This window comes from Sciurus vulgaris (assembly GCF_902686455.1).
Source record: "Sciurus vulgaris genome assembly, chromosome: 8".
Lineage (NCBI taxonomy): Eukaryota > Metazoa > Chordata > Mammalia > Rodentia > Sciuridae > Sciurus > Sciurus vulgaris.
The window spans coordinates 136,474,258-136,497,740 of NC_136468.1; the positions used below are offsets into that span (position 1 = coordinate 136,474,258).

Below are 23,483 nucleotides of genomic sequence, written 5' to 3' on the forward strand. Positions count from 1 at the left end.
GCCCTGGCCCGGGCGGGGGCCTTGTGGACGACAGGCTGCCCCTGTCTTCAGGGTGTTCACTCACAAGCCTCCAGGGACCCCCTCGGCATCTGGAGCTGGGCGCCCTCCCCTGGCACCCGGGCCTTGATTGGCAGATCTTCCGAGACTACACCCAGGAGGAGCCCCGGGCCGCCATCGGGTGGGGGGCACTGGCCGCCATCAGGGACAGCCCCACGGCCGACTCCTGCTCCCGCCCCTCCCATGCTTCTGGTTGGTGGTTAAAACTTGTTTACATCTTATTTTTCTTTTCCCCTTTTTCCTTTTCCCATAGAAATTGATACTTTCAGAAACGACCATATTTGACGTCTTGCCCACTTTCTTCTACCACACCAACAAAATCGTCTGCATGGCTTCCCTGGAGGTGAGTGGGGGTAGCCTAGTGCCGCCTGCCTGGGCCCGACCCCCAGGCCCGTGACCTTGCAAACGTGACCTTACGCTCTCTAAGCCGGGTATTTCATCTTGCAGAGAAATGAACTGAGACCCAGAGAGGTGAAGTGACTTGCTCAAGGTCACACAGCTAGGAAGGGCAGAACCAGGATTTCCACTAGGTTTGTTTTATTGCACAGTCTATGCAGGTGACCACGGCCATGTCCTGTGTCACCACAGCTTCCTCCAGGCAGGGCACAGCTAACAGCTGACCCCCCAAGCCAGTCCAAGGCATCTCGTCCAGACTTGCTGACATGTGTGCATTAATACCTGGGACGGACTTTCCTACCTGGGCCTCCGAGAGCCAGCAGGAGCTTGGGTGACTGTTGACAATGACTGTCCGGTGTGGCAGGTCTGACCAACAGCACAACCCAGGCTAGAGTCAGGGGGTCTTGCTCCTGCTCTGGTCTCCCTGAATTTAGGGGCCAAGAGGTGTTCAGTTAGTTTCAGGAATTCAGAGTTTTACTTTGCTCTCTGTAGGCCCCAGGAGGAGATCCCTGGGTTCCTAGGGGGCTCTCTAACCCTGGACTACATGACCGGTGGTGGTTTTTCCTCATCTCCTGGCTCTCTGAGCCAGGCCCCCCATTGACCCCATCTCTCCTGGATCTTAGACTCTGTGAGTCACCCACCAGAATGCCAGGCTGGGCTGGGTCTTCACAGAGACCATTTGAGGCTTGTGAGCATGTGACAGCCACAGGGGCTCCTGGACCTGAAGGTCACCTCCCTACTATGGGTTCAGCTCTGGCCTCACTCTTGTTTCCTAAAAATGAGACCCAGTGCACCTTGTCAGTACTTTCAAATGTCACTTTATTAAATACTTATTCATTATTTATTCATTTTGTAGCACTGAGGATTGAACCCAGAGGTCCTCTGCCCCTGAGCCACCTCCCTAGCCCTTTTTATTTTTTTATTTTGAGACAGGGTCTCACTAAGTAACTGAGGCTGGCGTCGAACTTGCTATCCTCCTGCCTCAGCCTCCTGAGCTGCTGGGATTACGGGGCTGTGCCCCTGCACCTGACTCATTGGTATTTTTTAAAGTGCTAAGTCCTATTTATGTCTATTAGAGATTTTTCTAGGATGTGTTTCTGTACATTCCATTATTTTCTATAATGGCTCTTTTATTAAACATGATTCAGCATTTTCTTTGTGATCCAAGAAGCATCACAAACATAAGATCTAGATTCAGCTTCTTGAGATGATAGGGTATTGTCCCTGCCGTAAATGTTTCCGGGGTCCCCAAGAAGACCCCCCAGGCTCAGTGGTTTGCCAGGAGGACATAGGGTCCAGTTGCAGTCACAGCTCTGATGTAAGATGCAGCACAGTCTCCGAGGGACACGGTGCATCGAGTGAAGCCAGTGGAAGCAGGCCTGTTTCCCAAGGGTCATCGCCCCACGGAGTCACACGGGACGCGTTGAGTCCCTCCGGCAGTGAGAGTGCACGTGAAGAAGTCTCCCAGTGAAGCTCCCGAGACCCGGTGCCCAGGGTTTTTAGTGGAGACTGGTCTCAGAGTCACCCTCTGCCTACCGTGGAGCAGAAACCTGAACTCTGAGGAGGGAAACAGGCGTTCAGCATGAATCCTGTTGTCGCACAGTGTAGACACCACGGACCCTTCTCACCAGGGAAGGGTGGGGGTCCTGCTCCGAGCCGAGTTCCCCGATGCTGCCAGGGGCCAACCTGGAAGCAGGTCTTTTTCATGTTGGTTTGTCTTTTTGGTACCAGGGACTGAACCCAGGGGTGCTTAACTACTGAGCCTCATCCCCCGCCCCTTTTATTTTTATTTGGAGACAGGATCTGGCCCAGTTGCTTAGGGTCTAAGTTGCTGAGGCTGGCCTTGAACTTTCAGTCCTCCTGCCTCAGCCTCCTGAGCTGCTGGAGTTACAGGTGTGCACCACCATGCACAGCTGGAAGCAGGTCTTTTAAAGGGCAGCAGCGAGGTCTGCTCCATTCCCCACGCAGTTGAAAAACCCCAGTGTTTGGATTCTAGACTCTGTGTCCCCTCTGGTAGCCACTGGACCCACGTGGTACAGAAGCACTTGAAATTCCACTTGTCTGAGTTGAGCTGTGCCTGATTCCAAAGATTGAGTGTGGGGGAAAGAATGTGAAGTCGCTAAATATTTTCTTACATTACATATTGAAATGATAATACTTGGGGAGAACTAAGAATATCATGACATCATTTTTGGTGGTTACTAAAAAATCTAAATGACATGTGTTGCTTGTGTTGTGTTTCTATCGGCCACAGCTGCTCTGGAGCAGGGGCTGACCAACTGCAGCCTGCGGGTCACTGTTTCTGTCAATAAATTTTTTTGGAGCACAGCCTCCCCTGTTCGCTGGCAGATTGGCGTGGCTGCTTCCATGAGGCGTGGAACGCAGTAGTTGTGAGAGAGACGAAACCCGAAGTACCTGCCACCCAGCCCCTGACAAAAACAAACAGGACGCGTCACCCGCTGCCGCCGAGAGACTCGGGCCGCTTCGGCCTGGGTTTTTCGGGATGGGAGGACACCCCGGCGCCCTCTGAACGTCCCCGGCGTTTCTTCTCCGTCAGGTTTATGTGCGGAGAGGCTACATCGCTTATGAGCTGAACAGCCTGCAGCACCGGCAGCTCCCGGACGGCACCTGTGTGGTGGAATTCCAGTTCATGCTGCCCTCTTCCCACCCAAACCGGTACGCGCCGGCGCATCCCAGCCTTCCTCCCCGACCCACCCGTGGGCTTGTCTCTGGGATGCTGCTGGGGGGCCAGCAGGAAGACCCCTCCCTCAGCATGGATCTTCCACACTCTCTGCCCCACCACCCACCTCCTGCACCCGCCCCGTCGGACCCACCTGTATCTCTTTAAATTAAAACAAATGGAAATGGCGTGAAAAACTCCAGCCTCCAGGTATCCTAACAACTGCATCAAAAGTACCCAGTAGCCACACGCGGCTCACGGAGGCCATATTGGACAATGAGGGAACGTTCTAGAACATTCCCGTCACTTCTCCGTGGCTTCGGTCTCCACCTTGGATGTGCCCCGGGACCGTGTGGGCTGGACTCTCCTGCATGCACGCATCCGTCCCTCGTTCCTGGGCTCTGACTGCATCCCATCCTGAGGAATCGCGTGCAACCCCTGCCCCCTGGCCCCAGCGCAGGGGGCTCTCGTCCCAGTCTGGCTCCCCGAGGCATCAGGCACCGGAGCAGCTGCCTCATCCTCACTGTGTCCCTGCAGGATGGCCGTGCCCATAAGTGTCACCAACCCTGACCTGCTGAGGCACAGCACAGAGCTCTTCATGGACAGTGGCTTCTCTCCGCTGTCCCAGCGGATGGGGGCTATGGTCGCCTTCCGGAGATTTGAGGATTTCACCAGGTATGGTGGGGCCTGGTCCCCCAAACACAAGCGGGGGCCCATTCATTTGACGCATGACTTGGGGGAGACCCAGATGTGGCAGAGCCAGTTAATGATGGAGGGCACCCAGCTACGTGAGATAGGAGCAGAGGGCCCGTGTGCTGTTGCATAGCGGGGTGACTGGAGGTAGCAACGCTCCACCTTTCCAAAAGCTAGAAGAAAGGATTTTGAACATTTTCACCATCAAGATAAATGTTGCAGGAGATAAATATGTTTCACTCGATTTAAACATCGCACCACATGCGCATGTATTGAAACATGACCTGGTTCTCCACTATTATATATGATTTTTACATTTTCTGTAGGAGTTAAAAATAAATTAAGAAAACAACAGACTGGGCCAGGTGTAATCCCTGCTGCTAGAGAGGCTGAGGCAGGAGGATGACAAGTTTGAGCCCAGCCTGGGCAATTTAGGGAAACCCTGTCTCAAAATAAAAATTTAAATAGAGCGCTTACCTAGCACGTGTGAGGCAAGGCCCTGGGTTTAATCCTCAGTAATACACACACACCCACACACACACACACACACACACACTCTAAAACAATCATAATAGCATTGTCACCAGGAGCACAAGACCACAAGGCAGCTTACCCATGTTCGAATCCAGCTCTGTATTGCCTGTGAGACAGAACAAATTATTTAACCTCTCTCAGTTTTCTCATCTGTAAAATGGATGTAACAGAAGGACCTGCTTCACTGGCACATCATGAAAATCAAATGAGATCGTGTAGGTGAAATAAGATACTTAAAATATAATTCACACGTAAACAACATGCTCATTGAAGATCAGCTCTCAGTACTGTGACCCCTCTTTTCCCCACTTGCTACTGTGGGTTGTGGGTTGTGCTTGGGTTATCCTTTTGAATTATCCTGTTGAATTTCTGGGGCGTGGGGATTACTTTTATTACCCCCACGTGACTTATGTGAAGTGCAGTCTTGCGGGCCTCTGAGCCGGTCAGAGGGAGTCAAGAATTGCCCTCAAGCCCAGCTGCAGGCCCGGAGTGTTAGAATCATGTCCTCCATTCCTGATTCCAGGCTGCATAGGTTCATTCTTCCCTTTTGGGAACGACTCTGTTGGGGCGCTTTGGACTGAGTTCAGGAACTCCTAGAGCTGAGAAAGAGGGAGGCCCTGGGTTCCCGTATGCCTGGCCACAAAGCTTGACCTGGTCTTAATGAAACTGGTCCCTTCGCTTTCCTTCTCTGCCCTGCATCCCCAGGAACTTTGATGAGGTCATCTCCTGCTTCGCCAATGTGCCCAAAGACATCCCCCTCTTCAGCAAGGCCCGCACCTCCCTGTATTCTGAGGATGAAGGCAAGGTCAGTGTCCGAGCCCAGGGAGCAACCCAGGGCAAGAGCAGGCTGCACCTCCTGGTCCTTCTACTCTCAGCCCTGCTTTGCTCTCTCAGAACCTCCGAGAAGAGCCCATCCATATCCTGAACGTGGCTCTCCAGTATGCAGACCATTTGGAGGATGAGGCGCTGGTGCCGATTTTCAGGACATTTGTACAGTCCAAGGTACTCTGGGTGTGCCCCTGCCTTTGGGGAGAGCAGGTAGTCTGTGTTGCTATAATACAACACCTGAGGCTGGGTAATTTTTATAAAGTTAAGAGGTTTTCGCTCACAGTTCCGGAGGCTGCATGGGGCACCTGCATCTGATGAGGGCCTCTGCTGTGTCACAGCATGTCAGGTGGCATCACGGAGCAGGAGCAGGTGCATGTGAGCATGTGGTGAGAGCAGAAGCTAGAGAGAGGGAGGGGCCAGGCTCCTTCTTCTCTGACAACCTGCCCTCACGGGAACGAGCCTGGTCCCACAAGAACTACCCTAGTCCCCTCCGCGGGCGGTGTCCGCGTGACCTAATTACATTACCTCTCTTAAAGGCCCTACCACCTCCATACTGTTGGGGAATTAGATTTCAGTATGAGTTTTGGTGGGAATACACTGCATTCGACCATTGCACAGGTGGTGGAGAGACCCCCAGAGAGGGAGGAGGGGCTGGTCTTGGCCTGAGCTGGGTTAGGGAGGCAGGCCACAGAGCCGGGTCCCACCCTGGCCCTGCTGGCCCTCCTAATACTGTCCTTGGGCAGAGAGGGCTGAACCTGGCAAAGCTGTGGCTTCTTCTTTTTCTCTTTTTTTTGGGTACCCAGGGGCACTTTATCACTGAGCCACAGTCCCAGCCCTTTTTATATTTTATTTAGAGACATGGTCTTGCTAAGTTGCTTAGGGCCTCCCTAAGTTGCTGAGGCTGGCCTCGAACTTGCCATCCTCCTGCCTCAGCCTCCTGAGCTGCTGGGATGACAGGCGTACGCCACTGCGCCCAGCAGGTTCAGTGTTTTTAGTGCATTCACAGAGTTGCACAGCCATGACCACAATTACTTTTAGAATAGTTTCGTTCCCTCTACCTCCCAAAAAACCCCTGTACCCATTAGAAGTCACTCGCATCACTACCCTACCCAGGCCCTCTCCCACCCCAGTCTCGGCGACCACTGATCTTTCTGTGTCTGCAGATGTTCTCATTCTGGGTTTGTCATAGATGTGGAAGGAACCACATGCTAGGGGGTCTCTCGTGCCTGGCTTCTTCCAGGCACCAGCCGCGTAGGAACGTGGATCAGCCCGCCAGTCCTTTTTCTGACCACATAATATCCCACTATGTCTCTGGTTTTTAATGCAGAAAAATATCCTTGTGGATTACGGTCTCCGAAGAATCACATTCCTGATTGCCCGAGAGGTCAGTCCAATTCTTAGTTCGTCTGCTCTCGTCTTTTCTGTTTTCCGAACCCCAGGGATTCTTGGGTCTGTATTTTGGACGTGGGGGTAGAAGCCACCAGTGATTAGAAAACACTTTTCAAACCGTTCATTCTAAACTGCCAACTGGTTAACGATCGTGAGATAAATACAGAAGCTATTTCAAGGAGTCTCATTTGATTTAATCATCTTTTGTCTGGATTTCTTTTTTGCAGAAAGAATTTCCCAAGTTTTTCACCTTCAGAGCAAGGGATGAGGTATGACCAGAGGCAGCAGTGTGTGTTCTCTCCCTGATGGCTGCTTTAATGTTGATGAGGAGGGTCCCCAGCTCTAGAGGCAGGCTTGTTTTCTAGAACGTGGCAACTGCTGTGTGGACTCCAGCTTTCCTCTGGAGTTGCGTTTCCAACCCCACATTTCCTGCTGGGAACTCAGACCCTCGGGATCCTCTTTCCCCCTCTATGGAGTTTCTGTATTTGCTGGTGTGCTCAGTAGGACTGTTTCCCAGCATCCTTTCCTTGTGTTCTTCTAGACCCGTGGTCGGCAAGGTCTGACTTGCAGACTGGCTGCCTGTTTTATAAATACAGTTTTATTGGAACGCAGCCACATGCATCTGACTACCTAGTGTCCCCTGTGGCTTTCACGGAGTGGCAGTGGAGCTGAGGTAGTGGGGCGGGAGCCGTGTGACTCATCAGCCTGAAACATGCAGGGTCTGGCCTTTGGAAAATGGTTCCCGATCCCTCCTCCAGCAGGTGGGCTGGTCTCCAGCAGATTCCAGACCTGCCACACTGGGCATTCCACACTCTGATCTGTGCAAAGCCTGCCTTGATTTATAAAGGCTCTTATTTTTTCTCTTGTTCCGTCTCCATCACTGTCAGTTGCTTCCTTTCGGGGACCCATGTCCACCAGGAAACCTGGGTTAGTGACATCTTGAGGAACACCACGTGCTCTGACAGTGGCCTCATCACGCTGGCAGATGCCTGGGGCTAGTTGGGTTCACCCAGGAACCAAGAGGTGCCCCCCAGCACCCCAGTCTCGCCAAACTTTGAATCTTATCAGTCCTGGGGATTCTCAGCACCAGGGTTCTGCAGGATAGGGCCTGGGCCGCACAGGACAGAGCTGCGATGTCAGACTCCGTGTGTGCGTGTGCGTCTGTCTGTCTGTCTCTCTCCACGGGCCTGCCCTCTCTCTGGCTGGCCCACAGTTTGCAGAAGATCGCATCTACCGTCACCTGGAGCCCGCCCTGGCCTTCCAGCTAGAGCTCAGCCGGATGCGCAACTTCGACCTGAGGGCGGTGCCCTGTGCCAACCACAAGATGCACCTTTACCTGGGCGCTGCCAGGGTGAAGGAAGGGGTGGAGGTGACAGACCACAGGTTCTTCATCCGCGCCATCATCAGGCACTCGGACCTGATTACGAAGGTGAGGTGTCGCAGGTGCTGGAACCCGTCCCTGAGTTCCTGCTCTGTGCCAGGCCCCGGGCTGCACGCTGGGTCTTTGAGGACGTGCTGGGCACACGAGACCCTGCCCATGTGACACTCAGATCTGGGAGCGGCCGACAGCAAGGTGGCCTCTTTTGTCCCCACCAGTGGCTCTTGGATCGTTCATTGTATTGAATCGTGTGTCCCTCTCTGCATGAGAAGAAGCTGAGGAGATGGAAAGGCACTGGTTCGTTCAGGAAATTTTTGTATTTGCCGATTGAGTGATCATTTCCTAATTATTTCTTGCTTTTAGGAAAATAGCCCACGATCCTACTGTGAAAATCTCAACCAATACTGGAAACTATTTCTAAAAAATCAAGTGAGGCTGGGCGCGATGGCGCAGGCCTGTTATCCCAGCAGCTCAGGAGGCTGAGGCAGGAGGATTGCGGCAAGTTCAAAACCAGCCTCAGCAACAGCGAGGCCCTGAGCAACTCAGTGAGACCCTGTCTCTAAATAAATACAAAATAGGGCTGGGGAGGTGGCTCAGTGGTCGAGTGCCCCTGAGTTCAATCCCTGGCACTCCGCTCCCCCCAAAATATAAAAATCAAGTGAAAAGACCCAGAATTCTGCCTCCGAGGGGCTGGCCCTGTTAGTGATACTTTCTAAACCCAATTTCATCCCCAGAGTTGGGGGTACAGTGATGCAGATAGAAGCTCAGCGTGGACACGTTATCTGGAAAAACGGTGACCTTTTCTACTGGACAGTTACTTGTAGACCTTTATCCATGTTAATGAGGACTGATCCATGGTGTGCGCTACAGCCTTACATGGATGTGTGTGTATGGTGTGTGTGTGTGTGTGTGTGCGTGTGTGTGTGTGTGTGTGTAGTGTCTTTTTTAAAAACCAGGTCCCTTTTGATGGATATTGAGTTAATCTCCATTTTTTGCTACTTCAGTCAACTAGATGTTTGACTGGCCTTTACCATTGTGTAGGAATAGCGAGGCCAGGAGGTCAGGATTGATTACCACTGGAGAGCTGGTATCTTACCGTTCTAAGGAAGGGTTTGGCCCAGCACAGGGGGCACCTGGGAAAGCACTGGCGTTGGTCAGGTGGCTGAAGGACTGAAGAGAAAAAGTGGGCAAAACCCTTTTATTGATGGGTGGTTTTTTTCTTTTCTCTGGGGATTGAACCCAAGAGCATTTGACCACTGAGTCACATCCCCAGCCCTTTTCTCATATGTTATTGGAGACAGGGTCTCGCTGAGTTGCTTCGGGCCTTGCTAAGTTGCTGGCTGTGAACTCGTGGTCCTCCTGCCTCAGCCTCCCGAGCTGATGGGTTTGCATTCTCTGGCTTCTGAAGGAAGGAAGCAACAGGGGAGGCGGGTTGAAGAGTCCCAGCAGCCTGGGCACAGGCCTGCCCCTGGTTGGGCTCCAGCCTGCGGCGAGGAGGGCAGGTGGTCGTGTCCTGGGCTGTGAGGGTGAAGGTTTTGGGGTGCGGCTCTGGGTCCATTTACATGTAAAAAGCATGCTCCCTGGACGGTCAAGGGCCATCTCCAGGAATGGCAGCCCAGGAGGGCCAGTCACCCCGGCCCAGAGGACAGCAAATCGAAGCCTGGCAAACATGCCACGCCACCTGGGCGAGCGGACAGGGCTCCCCCAGGGCCACTCGGAGGAGGGAGCGGTTTCCTCCCCCAGGATGAGAATCTGGCCCTGAGACCCTGTCCTGAGCCACCGCCCCTGCTCGGTGACAGGAAGCCTCCTTCGAGTACCTGCAGAACGAGGGCGAACGGCTGCTCCTGGAGGCCATGGACGAGCTGGACGTGGCGTTCAATGACACCAGCGTGCGCACCGACTGCAACCACATCTTCCTCAACTTCGTGCCCACGGTCATCATGGACCCCTCCAAGGTCACGCTCGGGGGCTCCCCGCACCCGCCTCCACCTCGCTCGGCTCCCCCTGCCCTGTTGCTTCGGGGCTCCGTCTCCTGGCCCTCGAGGCCCGAGCCTCCGTGGCCCCGGCCGGGTGCCAGGCTGGGCCCGCAGCTGAGCCACATCCTGCCAGGCGGCCTTCAATGTCAGGGTGACGTGGTGCCGGAACACTTTGCCAAGTAGCGTTTGGCCCTTTCTCTGGGTTTCTGGATCTGTCGGGGGCGGGGTGGGGCGTGGGGACGATGAGAACCCAAAGTCTGTGGTCGAGCTGGTCCACCGACCCTTACGGTGGTGACCCTGGGACAAGAAGAATCCCAGCGCACCAGCTGGGCACTGGTGGGGTGCAGAGGGTCTGGGTAGATGCCCTGAGCTCACTGGTCCCCCTGTTTCCAGGAGGAAACCGCAGAGGCTTGAGGGGCCCGGAAAGATGGGGTCACGCGGGAGCTTGGCTCTGCCACCTGTCAGCCTCAGTCTCCTCACCCGTCAGTGAGGGGTAGAAATACCTGCCTCCCGCTGGGGCTGCGGCGTGGCCTTAGAGCACTTGCCCCCATGCGCGGGGCCCTGGGTTCCACCCCACGCACAGCCGCCTTGCTGTGTACCCACAGGGTGAAAGGAGATGACGGGCTCTCAGAACTTAGCAAGGGGCCTTTGGTGGCTCACAGCTAGTACTTTGCTGGGTGGTACCAGGTCCCGGGCGTTCGGCACCGAGCGTCTCACCGCCCAGTGCCACTAGTGCCTGGCCAGCGTGTGGGGGAACGGCCCCTGAGCGCGGGCTTGCTCTGCTCCGGGCAGATCGAGGAGTCCGTGCGCTCCATGGTCATGCGCTACGGCAGCCGGCTCTGGAAGCTCCGCGTGCTGCAGGCCGAGGTCAAGATCAACATCCGCCAGACCACCACGGGCAGTGCCGTCCCCATCCGCCTGTTCATCACCAACGAGTCGGGCTACTACCTGGACATCAGCCTCTACAAAGAAGTGACCGACCCCAGATCCGGAAACGTAAGGCTGAGGGGGACCACAGAGGGCCGGGTCACAGCAGAGGCAGGCTGCTGGGGACATCAGACCTAGACCAGAATGACCCTCGGTGGCCCTCTTGCCTGGCCTGGCCAGACTGCAGCAGCTTTCTGAGAGTCCCGTGAATAAATAGCTCTGGGTCAGGATGACTGGGTCTCCTCCTGCTCCCCAGGATTCCTCCTGGGCACCAGCAAGTTTCCTGAAGTTCAGTCCTTCCGCAGCCCTTTCTGGGAAGACGTGGAGGGCTGTTTTTGGTCATCATGCAGCCCGCACGCCAGTTCATTTAGGCAAGGAGGTATTTTCGCCCACCGTGCTATGAGACAGGCTTTTGCCCAGTGATTCGAATATCCACGTGACTGCCTGTTACGTATCTGTATGAACGTTTTTATTTAGAAATAATTAGACTTCAGACTCAAGAGGTTGCAAAAACAAACGAAATTCCTGCACCCCTGTAATCCAAGGCAGGAGGATTCCAAGTTCAAGGCCAATCAATCTCAAAAAAAAAAAAAAAAGTATCTCAAAATAAAGAACAGAAAGGGCTGGGATAGAGCTCAGGGTGGAGCATCCTGGGGTTCAATCCCCAGGACTGGGGGAAAAAATTTGCTAAAAATAGTACAGAACAAAAATAGGGCAGGGGGATCCCACGTACCCTTCAGCCAGCTTTCCGCAGCCTGCACTTTGCAAACCCTGAGTGTGTCACCCACTCAGGAGATTGACGGGGCACAAGTACTATTGGCTCAGACGCAGACCTTATTCAAATCAGCAGTTTTTATGTGCACGTGGGGCATGTGTGTGCGTGTGTTCAGACCTGCGTGTTTGGGACTAGGATTCTCATATTTTTGGAGCTGTTCCCACTTCTTCCTGTTCCGGTTGTCCTCTGTGGTTAAGAAGAGAACATAGAGCCAGGCACACCTGTCATCCCAGTGGCTCGGGAGGCTGAGGCAGGAGGATCGTGAATTCAAAGCCAGCCTCAGCAACTTAGCAAGGCCCTCAGCAACTCAGTGAAACCCTGTCTCTAACAAATATTTAAAAAGGGGATGTGGCTTGGTGATGAAGCACCCTTGGGTTCAATCCCTGGTCCAAAAAAAAAAAAAGAGCCCCTAAACACTCCCAAGCACGTGGTCTGTCACAGGGCAGACCCTGCTCTGCTGCCTGCCTTGACTTCACTGGAGACTGGGTACTCGGAGCCGGGGAGTGTGGTTCCTGGGGACCTGTCTCCCTACGGTTTTCCTTTCTTCCTGGTCCAGATCATGTTTCACTCCTTCGGCAACAAACAAGGGAACCTTCACGGGATGCTGATCAACACCCCCTACGTCACCAAGGATCTGCTTCAGGCCAAGCGCTTCCAGGCACAGTCCCTGGGGACCACCTACGTGTACGACTTCCCCGAGATGTTCAGACAGGCAAGTCGCCCCCGGGTCCCCTCCCTGACTGCACTGGAACCCAGGCCCCCCTCTCCTGAGCGCTGCTCAGGGGATCCCATCTAAACGAGGTCTTCGTGACTTTTTTTTTTTCCCCAAAAAATAAAGCTAATTTTTATCCCAGTGAATAAGAGGATAGAGCATGGAAACTTTAGAAAATGAGGAGAAAAAGAAAAAAAGTTGAATCCTAATTCCTCATTTTACGACAGATTGCTTGACATTTTTATGTGTGTCCTCCTGGTCTTTTTAGTGCTTATTTATCAAGCAGCTGCTACTCGCCAGCCCCTAAAGCCACACAGAGGAAGAGGAAGGGGTCCCTGGTCTTGAGGAATTTTTAGTCTACTTTCTGAAAATGGTTTGGGCCCAGGCACAGTGCGGGCACCTGTGTCCCGGCGTTAGGGAAGCTGAAGCAGGGGGATCGCTGGGGCTCAGGAGTTCAAGGCCAGCCCAGGGGACGCGGCGAGACCTTGACTCAGAAAAAAAAAAAAAAAAAAAAAAGGAGAAAAATTACGTTTGAGGCTTGGAATGACACGTTAGTGTGTCCCCTTCAAGTCATATTTCTATGCCTTTCTTTTTGAAGAAAAAGTCTGTAAAAGAGACTGAGCATGCGGACGAGCTTTGTGGGCCTGAGATCAGGGACCTTCCACGGTAGGCAGGAAGCGTCAGTTTCTACTGAGACTTCTGTCCCATACTTTTTTTTTAAACCCAAGTTCCTGGCCCATGAAATAATCAGAAAAAGAAATAAAAGGTACAGAGACTGTAAAGAAAAAAGCAAAATGGTTAGAGAATAGAGCAATTAGAGAATAGAGCAAGGTCACAAGATCAGGATGGAAAAAGTCAGTGCATTCCTATAGACCAGCAATAATTATGCAGTGTACTTGGGGAACAAATACCAAGGTCAATTAACTAAGCTGGGTGTAGTGACGCTCACCTGTGATCCCAGCGGCTTGGGAGGCTGGGGCAGGAGGATCTTGAGTTCAAAGCCAGCCTTAGCAACTTAAACGAGGCTCTGAGCAACTCAGTGAGACCCTGTCTCTAAATAAAAATGTTTTTAAAAAGGCTGGGGATGTGGCTCAGTGGTTAAGCACTCCTGGGTTCAATCTCCGTGATAGAAAAAAAAAAAAAAAAAAAAAGTTGTTTATGCAAAAGAGAAAAGACAAGCCCCAAGTTGGGAGGATACATTTCAGTACTTATTTCCAGCAGAGGATGAGAACCAGATGATCTATAGAATGCTTATAAAGTCAATTAGAAGAGAGAGAGAGAGAAAGCAACCATAAAAAATAGGGGCAGGGCTGGGGAGATAGCTCAGTTGGTAGAGTGCTTGCCTTGCAAGCATAAGGCCCTGGGTTCGATCCCCAGCACCACAAAAACAAACAAACAAACAAAAAAAAAAAAAAAAAAAAAAAAAAAAAAACATAGGGGCAAAAGTTACCAACAGGAAATTCTCAAAAAAGAACTTCATGGCCAACAGTTCAGAGGCGCGTCCCTCACTAGGAATGGGCAAGATGCAGGTGGGACGCACAGACGGCGTCACATGCAGCAGATGGGTAAGCCTCTAAACAGTCAACAACAGTCAAGCCTCTAAACAGTCAACGGGGATGACAGACCCGTTCTTACCAAGCTTCTAACGGGGTTCAGAAACTTGGGGAGCTGTTCAGTAGTATCAAGTAAAGTGAAGGCTTCACGTGCCCATGGCACAGGAACTCCTAGGAGTGTGCGTGTGCGGGTGTACCTGTGTATGGACAGGTGCACACTCCTGGAGACGCTCTCACCTGTAAGAAGAGACCACGAGACTTCACTAGAGCATTAGTGATCAGAGTGCTAGACAGCTAGAGACCACCTAAGCAGGGTCATAAATAAATAGCGCTACGTTCCTGCCTCGGAAAATTGGACAGAGGGATAATGAAATGAACCGGAGCTAAACACACCGACGTTACACATCTCTCAGATGTAACAGAGTACAATGAGTAAGTTGCAGAAAGATGTGTCCAGCGCGATACTGTTTATGTCCCGTTTGTCCTACAAAATAATGCTGCGTGTCCTCGGCATATGCATAGATGATAAAGTAAAAGTAAAAACATGCACAGGGACCTGGGGCCGGGGCTCAGTGGCCGAACACTTGCCTGGCACGTGTGAGGCACTGGGTTCGATCCTCAGCACCAAATAAAAACAAAAATAAATAAATAAAATAAAATAAAGGTCCATTGGTAACTAAAAATTAAAAGAAAAAAAGCACACTCCGGGCTGGCTGGTAGACAGTAAATTCAGGATCATGGTTTACAGGGATTCAGAACAGGGGCGGAAGGAAGGTGGGGGAGGGGTGCACCAGGGACTCTATCTTCTTTCTTTTTTTTTTTTTTTTAAGTTCAAGTGATAAGCTATTTTTATTAATAAGCAATGAAAAATAGACTGCACTTAGGGAAGAAACATTGACTCTGCTCTTTTTTCAGTTGACTAATCGCATGTGCTTCTGTTGGTGGGATTACCTGTCTCACCTTGGTTTCCCAGCAGGGTCCTTGAGGAGCAGGGCAAACAAAAAATGTGGCCCAGTGCTGTTCTCAGGGAGGGATGCACTGTAGGCCTTGATCCTGCTGGCTTCCCACAGCGCGATGGTGGCCTTCACCAGCTTCTCCTCTTCAATCTTGGTTAATCTCGTCCGTCAAGGCCAGAATAAATACGTACAGGTTGCCGAAAGGCAGTGCAAAAATGCGTCCCAGGAGCCATTTCAGAGCAACGAGAGGGCGGTAGTCTTCCAATTCAGCAAATAAGTCCAACAGTGTTGGACAGAACAGCCCCGGGAGAGACGTGACCGTACTCATCTTCAAGTTCCCAGCGATGGAACTAAATTTGTTGTCAGCTGTTTCAGGGTTGCCGATCAGGGAGTCCCAGCTGCAGAACATCTTCCCGCTGAAGATCGTCACCAATGTTTTCGGTCATCCTGTCAAAACAGGGAGTTTAACCCCACAGCAGAACAGAAAAGGAAAGGGGGAGGTCTATCTTCTTTCTTTAAAAAAAATCTTAAGCAGAGCTGAGCACAGGGGTGTGTGCCTGTGTTCCCAACTTCTCAGGAGGCTGAGGCAGGAGGATCGCCCAAACTCAAGAAGTAGGAGACCAGCCTGGGCAACATAGCAAGACCCTGCCCACCCCCCCCCCCCAAAAAAAAAAAAAAAAAAAACTTAAGCAACTGTGAACAAATTAAGATTTAAGCCATTGGCTAGGAGCCAGCTGTTTATTATTCTGCATTTTAAAAAATTCTTGAATGCTTTAAATATGCTTTAATGATTCAAAAGGAGGAAGAACTAGGAAATTCACTCTTCTTTCGTGACAGGTCATCTCAGCTGGGAAGGGCAGTACCTCTCTCCTGATAACATCAAGTTCTTCCTCTTTTCTCCCCTCTCTCAGGCTCTCTTTAAACTGTGGGGCTCCCCAGACAAGTACCCCAAAGACATCCTGACCTACACTGAATTAGTGCTGGACTCCCAGGGCCAGCTGGTGGAGCTGAACCGACTTCCTGGTGGAAATGAGGTAGGAGTCAGCAGAGTCCGCTTTTTAAAAACGTGTCCTGTGAGGAAAGAAACTGTTTTCGTCACGCACCCATGTCCCTTGCAGGTGGGCATGGTGGCCTTCAAGATGAGGTTCAAGACCCCGGAGTATCCAGAAGGCCGGGACGTGATCGTCATCAGCAATGACATCACCTTCCGCATTGGGTCCTTTGGACCAGGAGAGGATCTTCTCTACCTGAGGGCGTCCGAGCTGGCCCGGGCAGAAGGCATCCCCAAGATCTACCTGGCAGGCAACAGCGGGGCGCGGATCGGCTTGGCAGAGGAGATCAAACACATGTTCCAGGTGGCCTGGGTGGACCCAGAAGACCCCCACCAGGTACCTATTGAAGCTGGGGTGGCGGTGTGGTGTGGCCTAGCGAGTACAGATCCGACATCCTCAGCTGAAAACCTGAAATCAAAAAGCCTTCAAAATTCAAAACTTTTGAGCTACCAACCTGAAACCCCCAGGGCAACATCCTACGCCTGACTCCAAACAAGTCACGGTCACAGGGCAGGTGCACTAAAAATATTGAATAAAATTACCTTCAGCCTCTGTGGATGGGGTGCAGATGAAACAGAAATGAATTTTGAGTTGTGTCCCGGGCCCTAAGCCCAAGAGGTCTCAGTAGGTCTATGGAAATCTTCCAATCTGAAAAAAATCCCAAACCCCAAACGCTCCTTGGGCCCAAGCATTTCAGATTAGAGGCCGCCAGCCTCTCCTGTATGGTCCTCGGGGCTGATGGCACCCGGGGGAGGAGAGAAAAAAATCCAGCCCTTTAAATGTGCCAAGCAGGTGTCCCTCTGACGGACGCTGTCCCTGTGTGGGAGTCTGCTGTCCACCAGTGTCGTGGGAGGCAGCGATCGGGAAGAAATGCCTCAGACCCCTTGGAGGGATGATAATGGAAACAGATTTCTAGATATGGAGCAGATGCGTGCTGAGTTGCTCCTGAATGGGCAAGTGGGTGAAGCACCACCCTTGGGGACATCACCTGGGGATGGACAGACCCCAGCTGCCTTGAGCAGCAAGAAGAAGGAGAAAAAAGCTCACACCTCCTGAGACCCCAGGGGACATTTGCCTTTCCCATCCCGAGGGCACATTCTCCTGAGATAACTGCTTCCCCCATTAAGGGGACAAAAATCATTTGGGGGATAGCAAAAAAAAAAAAATATTTTCTTGTAGAAGTTGACCATCCCTAATCCAAAAATCCCAAATCCAAAATGGGCCAAAATCTGAAGCATTTTGAGCATTGATGGTATGCCACAAGTTGAACACTCCACACCTGACCTCTCAATGCAAAGAAAGAGCACAGAGTTCTTTAAATGTGGACTCATGAGCCAGGCGCAGTGGCATATGCCTGTCATCCCAGCAGCTCAGGAGGCTGAGGCAGGAGGATCTCGAGTTCAAAGCCAGCCTCAGTGAAAGGGAGGTGCTAAGCAACTCAGTGAGACCCTGTCTCTAAATAAAATACAAAATAGGGCTGGGGATGTGGCTCAGTGGTGGAGTGTCCCTGAGTTCAATCCCTGGTTCCTACCCCACCGAAAATGTGGAATCATGTTACCTTCAGCCTATGTGCGTAAGGGCCTTGTGAGACGTAAATGAGTTTCATGTTTAGACTTGGGTTGCATCTCCAAGATATTTTGTTGATGAGATTTCAAATATTCCAAGATTTGAAAATATCTAAAATGAGGAACACTTCTGGTCCCAAGCATTTCAGATAAGGAATAGCCAACTTGTGTATACAGCATAGACACACACAGCACACAAACAGCACACATTTATTTTTTGGTACTGGGGATTGAACCTAGGGGCACTCAACCACTGAGCCACATCCCCAGCCCTTTTCTGTATTTTATTTAGAGACAGGGTCTCACTGAGTTGCTCAGGGCCTGGCTAGGTGGCCGAGGCTGGCTTTGAACTCGAGATCCTCCTGCCTCAGCCTCCTGAGCTGCTGGGATGACAGGCGTGCACCAGCAACAGTTGATCTTTAATGTATTTTCATGGGAGATGCTAGCAATGAGGAAAAAAGTATCTGGAAGGGCTCCTTGGAGGAGCAGTGATGACAATCTGGGGAGTAATGACAAGCGAGACCAGGGAGCCCATGAGACGGCGCTGTAAGGGTGGCAGAGCTGCTTGGCTCCGAGCAGACCTCCAGTCTGCAGCTGTCATTCCCATGGTGTGGTCGGGAGCATGCTGATCGGCGCGACTGACATCCACCCCACAGCACTAGCATTGGAAACACAGCAGTGGCTCGCGCAGGGCAGGGAGCTGGACTCCTGGGCTCACCCATAGTGTTATTTTTTAAGGGATTTAAATACCTGTACCTGACCCCCCAAGACTACACCAGAATCAGCTCCCTGAATTCCGTCCACTGCAGACACATCGAGGAGGGAGGGGAATCCAGGTGAGTGACTGGCCAGGGTCCCCTTCATTTTGCCTGTGGTTCATTAAAGCTCCTCGGGGGGAATCCGTCTCTGCTTCTAGGCTGGTGGCAGTATCCTCAGGCGGGGCGCTGCTGGAACAGTAGGACCCCTGCGCTTCCATGTGGGACACCCATAACTTAAACATTTGGGACACTTCCAGGGGCCACCCATTCTGGTCGTCCTAAAACCAGTACCGCTTTCTCAATTGCCATGATGTCCCTGTCTTTTCCAGGGAAAATCATGTTTATTTATCCTAATGGGATTGATCAGAGAATTTCCCAGGTGTGATTTTCTGGATGATATATGGCAGGGGGACTTGAAAAAAAAATTTTTTTTTTAAATTTCCATAGTTGAGTATGTTTGAGAAACTCCAAGATTAAATGAGAGCTAATAACCTCCTTCCGGCAGCCGCCCGGAGCCTTTAATTCACTAACGTGCTTGGTGAATGTCTAACGGGGTTTGGCTTCACGTCTTCCGTGGCCACAGGATCTTGGTTGGTTGATCATGAACTGTGTGCCCCCACCTCTCTGGAGACCTCAAGCTGGTCTAGATTGCTTTGGAGCCATGGGGGCCGGGGCAGTCATTCACTAAGTCTCCGGACAGGCAGACGTCTTTGGCTGGGGGAGGGTGACACCTGCTGAACTTGACCTCTTAGATTTTTTGGTGCCAAAGGCCAGGGTCCTCGGCCCCTGCTTTCCTGTTAGCCCTGGCCGCGTTCCCCTGATCCGGTCCTTTCCCTCACTCATCCCGCCTGCTTTGGGTCCTTGGGACCTGCATCCCCTTGAATTCTGGGGGGACAGAGTTCAGTCTTGCACCTGCGCTTGGCTCTCTCTCAGGTACGTCATCACCGACATCATCGGGAAGGACGACGGCTTGGGCGTGGAGAACCTGAGGGGTTCGGGCATGATCGCCGGGGAGTCCTCCCTGGCTTACGATGAGATCGTCACCATCAGCATGGTGAGCCCGACCCTGCTTGCTTTTCCTTTCCAAACCCTCCCTCACAGCGACTTTACGGTCGTCACAGAAGTGGAGGGACTTAGCCGTGAGCCCCCGGGGGCCAGCACAAAAGCCATTCCTATTTTCCATCCCATTTTACAATATTTTCAAGCCAAATCTCTCCCATCAGGTCTTTTCACCCAGTAACCCCCGTCGAGTCCCACGTTTTAAATTCTGTGACTATTTCAACAAAATTGACTCTGTGCATTGAAATAGTTGGAAATTGTCATCTAAAGCTTATTGAATCATCCGTCATCATTAGTAATAAATAGTAATGAATATTATCACTGATCATTCACCTATTTTCTCCGAAGAATAAAACTCTCAAAATCCGTTTATTTCAAAGTTACCTTAAGTGAAATATTTGATCCTCAATCTAAGTGTTCTAGGCGTTCTGGAAATGGGACGATGGGACATGATGGATCTCAGGGTGGACCCTGGACGCAGAAGGATCTTGCGCCCATTTATGTAACTGCAATCCTGTTAAGACACCCCGACAAAATCCACGGTTCTTTAATACCAGAACCCAGTTTTAACAGTTACCCTTTTGTAGTTGGTTTCTTTGAATTGGGATCCAATCTTTCCTTCTTTTAAAGGTGTTAAGGGTTTAGGAAAAGTTTTGCCTGACTTCAAATGGTATTAAGTGAACCCTCCCCTACACACACACAACCTGTCCAAAACAATGTCCTCTGTTTCTCGTAGTGGCCGTAGCAGTTGTACTCTTCAACGATGGAGTGTCCTTCAAGGCCTTAGTGTTACACATGGTGTTCGATCTCCATTTTCCAGGTGGAAAGGATCGGGCATGAGTCTTTTTTTTTTTTTTAAGTTTGTTGTCTAGGTATCTATGAGTAGTCTATTTCTTTGGATTTTGGAACAGTTTAGGACTCACCAGACCCTACAAGGTAGTACAGAGGATTCCTGGGTGCCGTTTGTACAGCTCCCTCCATGACAGTATCTTACCTACCACGGTAATTATCAAAACCAGGGAGGGGATGTTGGCACAGTGCTGACCTGGATTCCGTCCGTGTTGACTCTCACTCCTGGACGTCCTTTTGTCTGTGCGAGAGCATGAGATCACTGGTGAATGGCTGAGCGGCACGCGAGCAGCTTGGGATCCCAGATGTTCCGTCCGCTGCTTATCTTAACAGCCTTCTTCTTTGTGAACTGTGTTCTTTTTAGATAGCTGTGCTGGTCCACTTCCTCTCACTGTAACAAATAACCTGAGAAAAGCAACTTACAAAGAGAAAAGGTTTATTTTGGCTCACAGTTTTGGAGGTTCTGGTCCATGATGGGTTGGGCCTGTCGCTTTTGGGGGCTGTGACCAGGCAGCACATTATGGTGAGGGCCTGTGGAGGAGGAAAATCTCTCACCTCATGGCCAGAAAGTCAAAGGGAGCGAGGAAGGGGTTGGGGTCCCACAGTCCTCTTCAAGGGTGTGTTCCTAGTGACCCAAGGTGCTCCTACTAGGTGCTCTCTTTTAAAATTTTCACAATCTCCCAATATGACCAGGCTGGGGACCAAGCCTTTAACACGTCTTTTAGTCAGCTTTTTCTGCTGGTGTGACTAAAGGACCCGACCAGAACAACTGTAGAGGAGGAAGAGTTTATTTAGGGGCTCACAGTTTCAGAGGTCTCAATCCTTAGACAGCTGGCTCCATTCCTCAGAGCTTGTGGTGAGGCTGAACATCATGGCGGAAGAGTGTGGCAGAGGGAAGCAGCTCACGTGATCAGGAAGCAGAGAGAGACTCCGCTCTCCAGATACAAAATATACACCCCAAAGCCCAATTCACCACCTCCTCCAGCCACACCCCACCCGCCTCCAGTTACCAGTTAATCCCATCAGGGACTAACTCTGATTAGTTTAATGCTATAGCCCAATCATCTCTCCTCTAAATCTCTTGTATTATCTCACATGTGAGCCCACATCTCAACCGTAACAATGTGTGCGTTTAGGGGACACTTAAGACCCACGTAATAGCAGAAACCAAGCTCCACCCAATGAGTGGCGTGGAGAATGAGCTTTGGTTTTCTTCTTTGGCCCCAAATCAGGTTGCCATGTCCATGACGTAATTTCATTTGTGCCTGGTAGGCAGTTGGGTTCTTCCTCCGTGGGGCCGGGGACAGGCCACCCTGTGGGACTCCAAAGCCGTCCTGTCTCCTCAGGTGACCTGCCGTGCCCTTGGAATCGGGGCCTACTTGGTGAGGCTGGGCCAGAGGGTGATCCAGGTGGAGAACTCCCACATCATCCTCACAGGAGCTAGTGCTCTCAACAAGGTGACCAAGAGGGGCCCCGCGGGGGGCTGTGGGGGCCGAGGGTCCTTTAAACATTTCCACTGACCTCTGGCGGGGACTCCATCCCGATAGGAAGCCAGTTTCATTCCTGCTGATATGAGGGCTGTTTTTCCAATTTGTAATTATCTGGGCCCCTCATGAACCAAAACAAAATAAGTCTTAAGCTCTTCTGATGGAACTATTTTACATTAACAAATATTAAAGTGATACTTTGTAGAAAACTGGAAAAGGCCCCGGAAATCATTTTGCTGCTGCTCTAATTTTGGCACGGTTCCCACGCACGCTCTTCCCGTGGCTGATTCATAGCAAAGGTGCATCTTGGTGGTTTACTTTCTTCACTGTACTCAGAGTCCCCGCGTCGCTGGGAAGTCTCCACACTTAACCTCTGCTTCTGGCGCCAGCAGCAGCAACGGCGGCGGCAGCTGGGAACTTGCTGGAGATGCAGATTCTCAGCCCCACCACTGTAGACCTGTTGCACCAGAGACAGTTTTGAGATTGCCAAAGTCGTCAGCCTCACCCCTGGTCCTCAGATTGGGCCACGTGTGGGAATGACCTGGAGATATTTAAAAAGCAGCAATGATACGTGATTCCTGATGTCGTTGGTCTGGCAGGAGGTTTGAAAGCTCCTGGTTGATTCTCACGTGCAGCTGGGATGGAGGACCCCTCTGGGCCACGTGATTTCCCACAGGACGGGGCCCCTGGCCATGCAGGACTTTGCTCACCGCATTGTGTCCACGCAGGTGCTGGGAAGAGAGGTCTACACGTCCAACAACCAGCTGGGTGGCGTGCAGATCATGCATTTCAACGGTGTCTCCCACATTACCGTGCCGGATGACTTTGAAGGGGTCTATACCATACTGGAGTGGCTGTCCTATATGCCAAAGGTGCAGTATCATCCCTGAGCTTAGAGCCCAGGAGACTCCATCATCAAGGCCGTGGGCATGGGGGTAGGAAGCACTTCCTACGTGGCTGGGGTTCATTCACTCCTCCCTCCTGCCTCTCTGATATCCAGCCCTGTACTAAAGACCAGCTGTTCTTTGCTGTTTTGGCAGAATCCTTTAGAAAGGAGTGACCTTCACTCTCCACCTTCATCAAATCCATTTGAATCCTAAAATGCACTCAGAGATCCCCAAAACTAAAAAGAATGCACAGATGGTCAGTCCTTGTCTGGCATTTCTTCTGAAGCCCTAGCAAGAGGCTATCGCTGCATAACCAGGCATAATCGTAGTCGGGGGAGAAAAATCACAGGTGTTTCTGATGAGCACTGGAGACTGAATTGGAGACTGGCTTTCTTTTCTAGGATAACCGCAGCCCAGTCCCTATCATCACACCCACTGATCCCATTGACAGAGAAATCGAATTTCTCCCATCCAGAGCTCCCTACGACCCCCGGTGGATGCTTGCAGGAAGACCTCACCCGAGTAAGTCCTTAAGTGTTTTGCCAGGGGCCTGGGACTTGGGTTTCTTTTCTGGGCCCAGGATAAAAAAGCATGAAGGTAGAAGCATTAATATTTTCCCCCCACATCCTAGCGGGTGCCCCTAAGCAGAAATGGCAGTGGCGTGAGGAGATGGAGATTTTACTCTATGAGTTTCCGGATCATTGACCAATAAGTGTTGGAAGCAGTTTCCATGGTTTCCGGGGCTCATAGCTGGAAGGGGACTCTGTGAGTTTCCCAGAATGGGCACCTTGGCCTCTTTGGGGCAGGCACACACACACACACACACACACACACACACACACACACACACACACGCATGCATGTACACATACACACTTCTCTCCCCATCTGAAAGGGATAGCTTTGTCTCCCGGAGGTATGTCATTAACACTCTGAGCAACCAGAACAGACAGGAAAGCTGAGCTACCCTGT

General features: G+C 51.5%; 1 protein-coding gene across 3 annotated transcripts in view; it reads left to right on the forward strand.

The window, feature by feature from the left end:
* ACACB (acetyl-CoA carboxylase beta) overlaps positions 1-23,483 on the forward strand; it is a 119,010-nt gene that overhangs the window by 84,761 nt on the left and 10,766 nt on the right. For 2 of the 3 annotated variants that reach the window (XM_079151250.1, XM_079151251.1), the window contains 18 exons: positions 311-400; positions 3,011-3,129; positions 3,671-3,808; positions 5,066-5,165; positions 5,255-5,362; positions 6,516-6,572; positions 6,805-6,846; positions 7,791-8,006; positions 9,755-9,910; positions 10,724-10,927; positions 12,190-12,345; positions 15,766-15,888; positions 15,973-16,242; positions 18,210-18,307; positions 19,163-19,283; positions 21,484-21,594; positions 22,353-22,496; positions 22,913-23,033. In XM_079151250.1, the coding sequence (XP_079007376.1) occupies positions 311-400; positions 3,011-3,129; positions 3,671-3,808; positions 5,066-5,165; positions 5,255-5,362; positions 6,516-6,572; positions 6,805-6,846; positions 7,791-8,006; positions 9,755-9,910; positions 10,724-10,927; positions 12,190-12,345; positions 15,766-15,888; positions 15,973-16,242; positions 18,210-18,307; positions 19,163-19,283; positions 21,484-21,594; positions 22,353-22,496; positions 22,913-23,033 (2,374 nt within the window). Of the gene's footprint in view, positions 1-310; positions 401-3,010; positions 3,130-3,670; positions 3,809-5,065; positions 5,166-5,254; positions 5,363-6,515; positions 6,573-6,804; positions 6,847-7,790; positions 8,007-9,754; positions 9,911-10,723; positions 10,928-12,189; positions 12,471-15,765; positions 15,889-15,972; positions 16,243-18,209; positions 18,308-19,162; positions 19,284-21,483; positions 21,595-22,352; positions 22,497-22,912; positions 23,034-23,483 lie in introns of those variants that run through there. The other variant, XM_079151249.1, reaches the window with a different exon arrangement.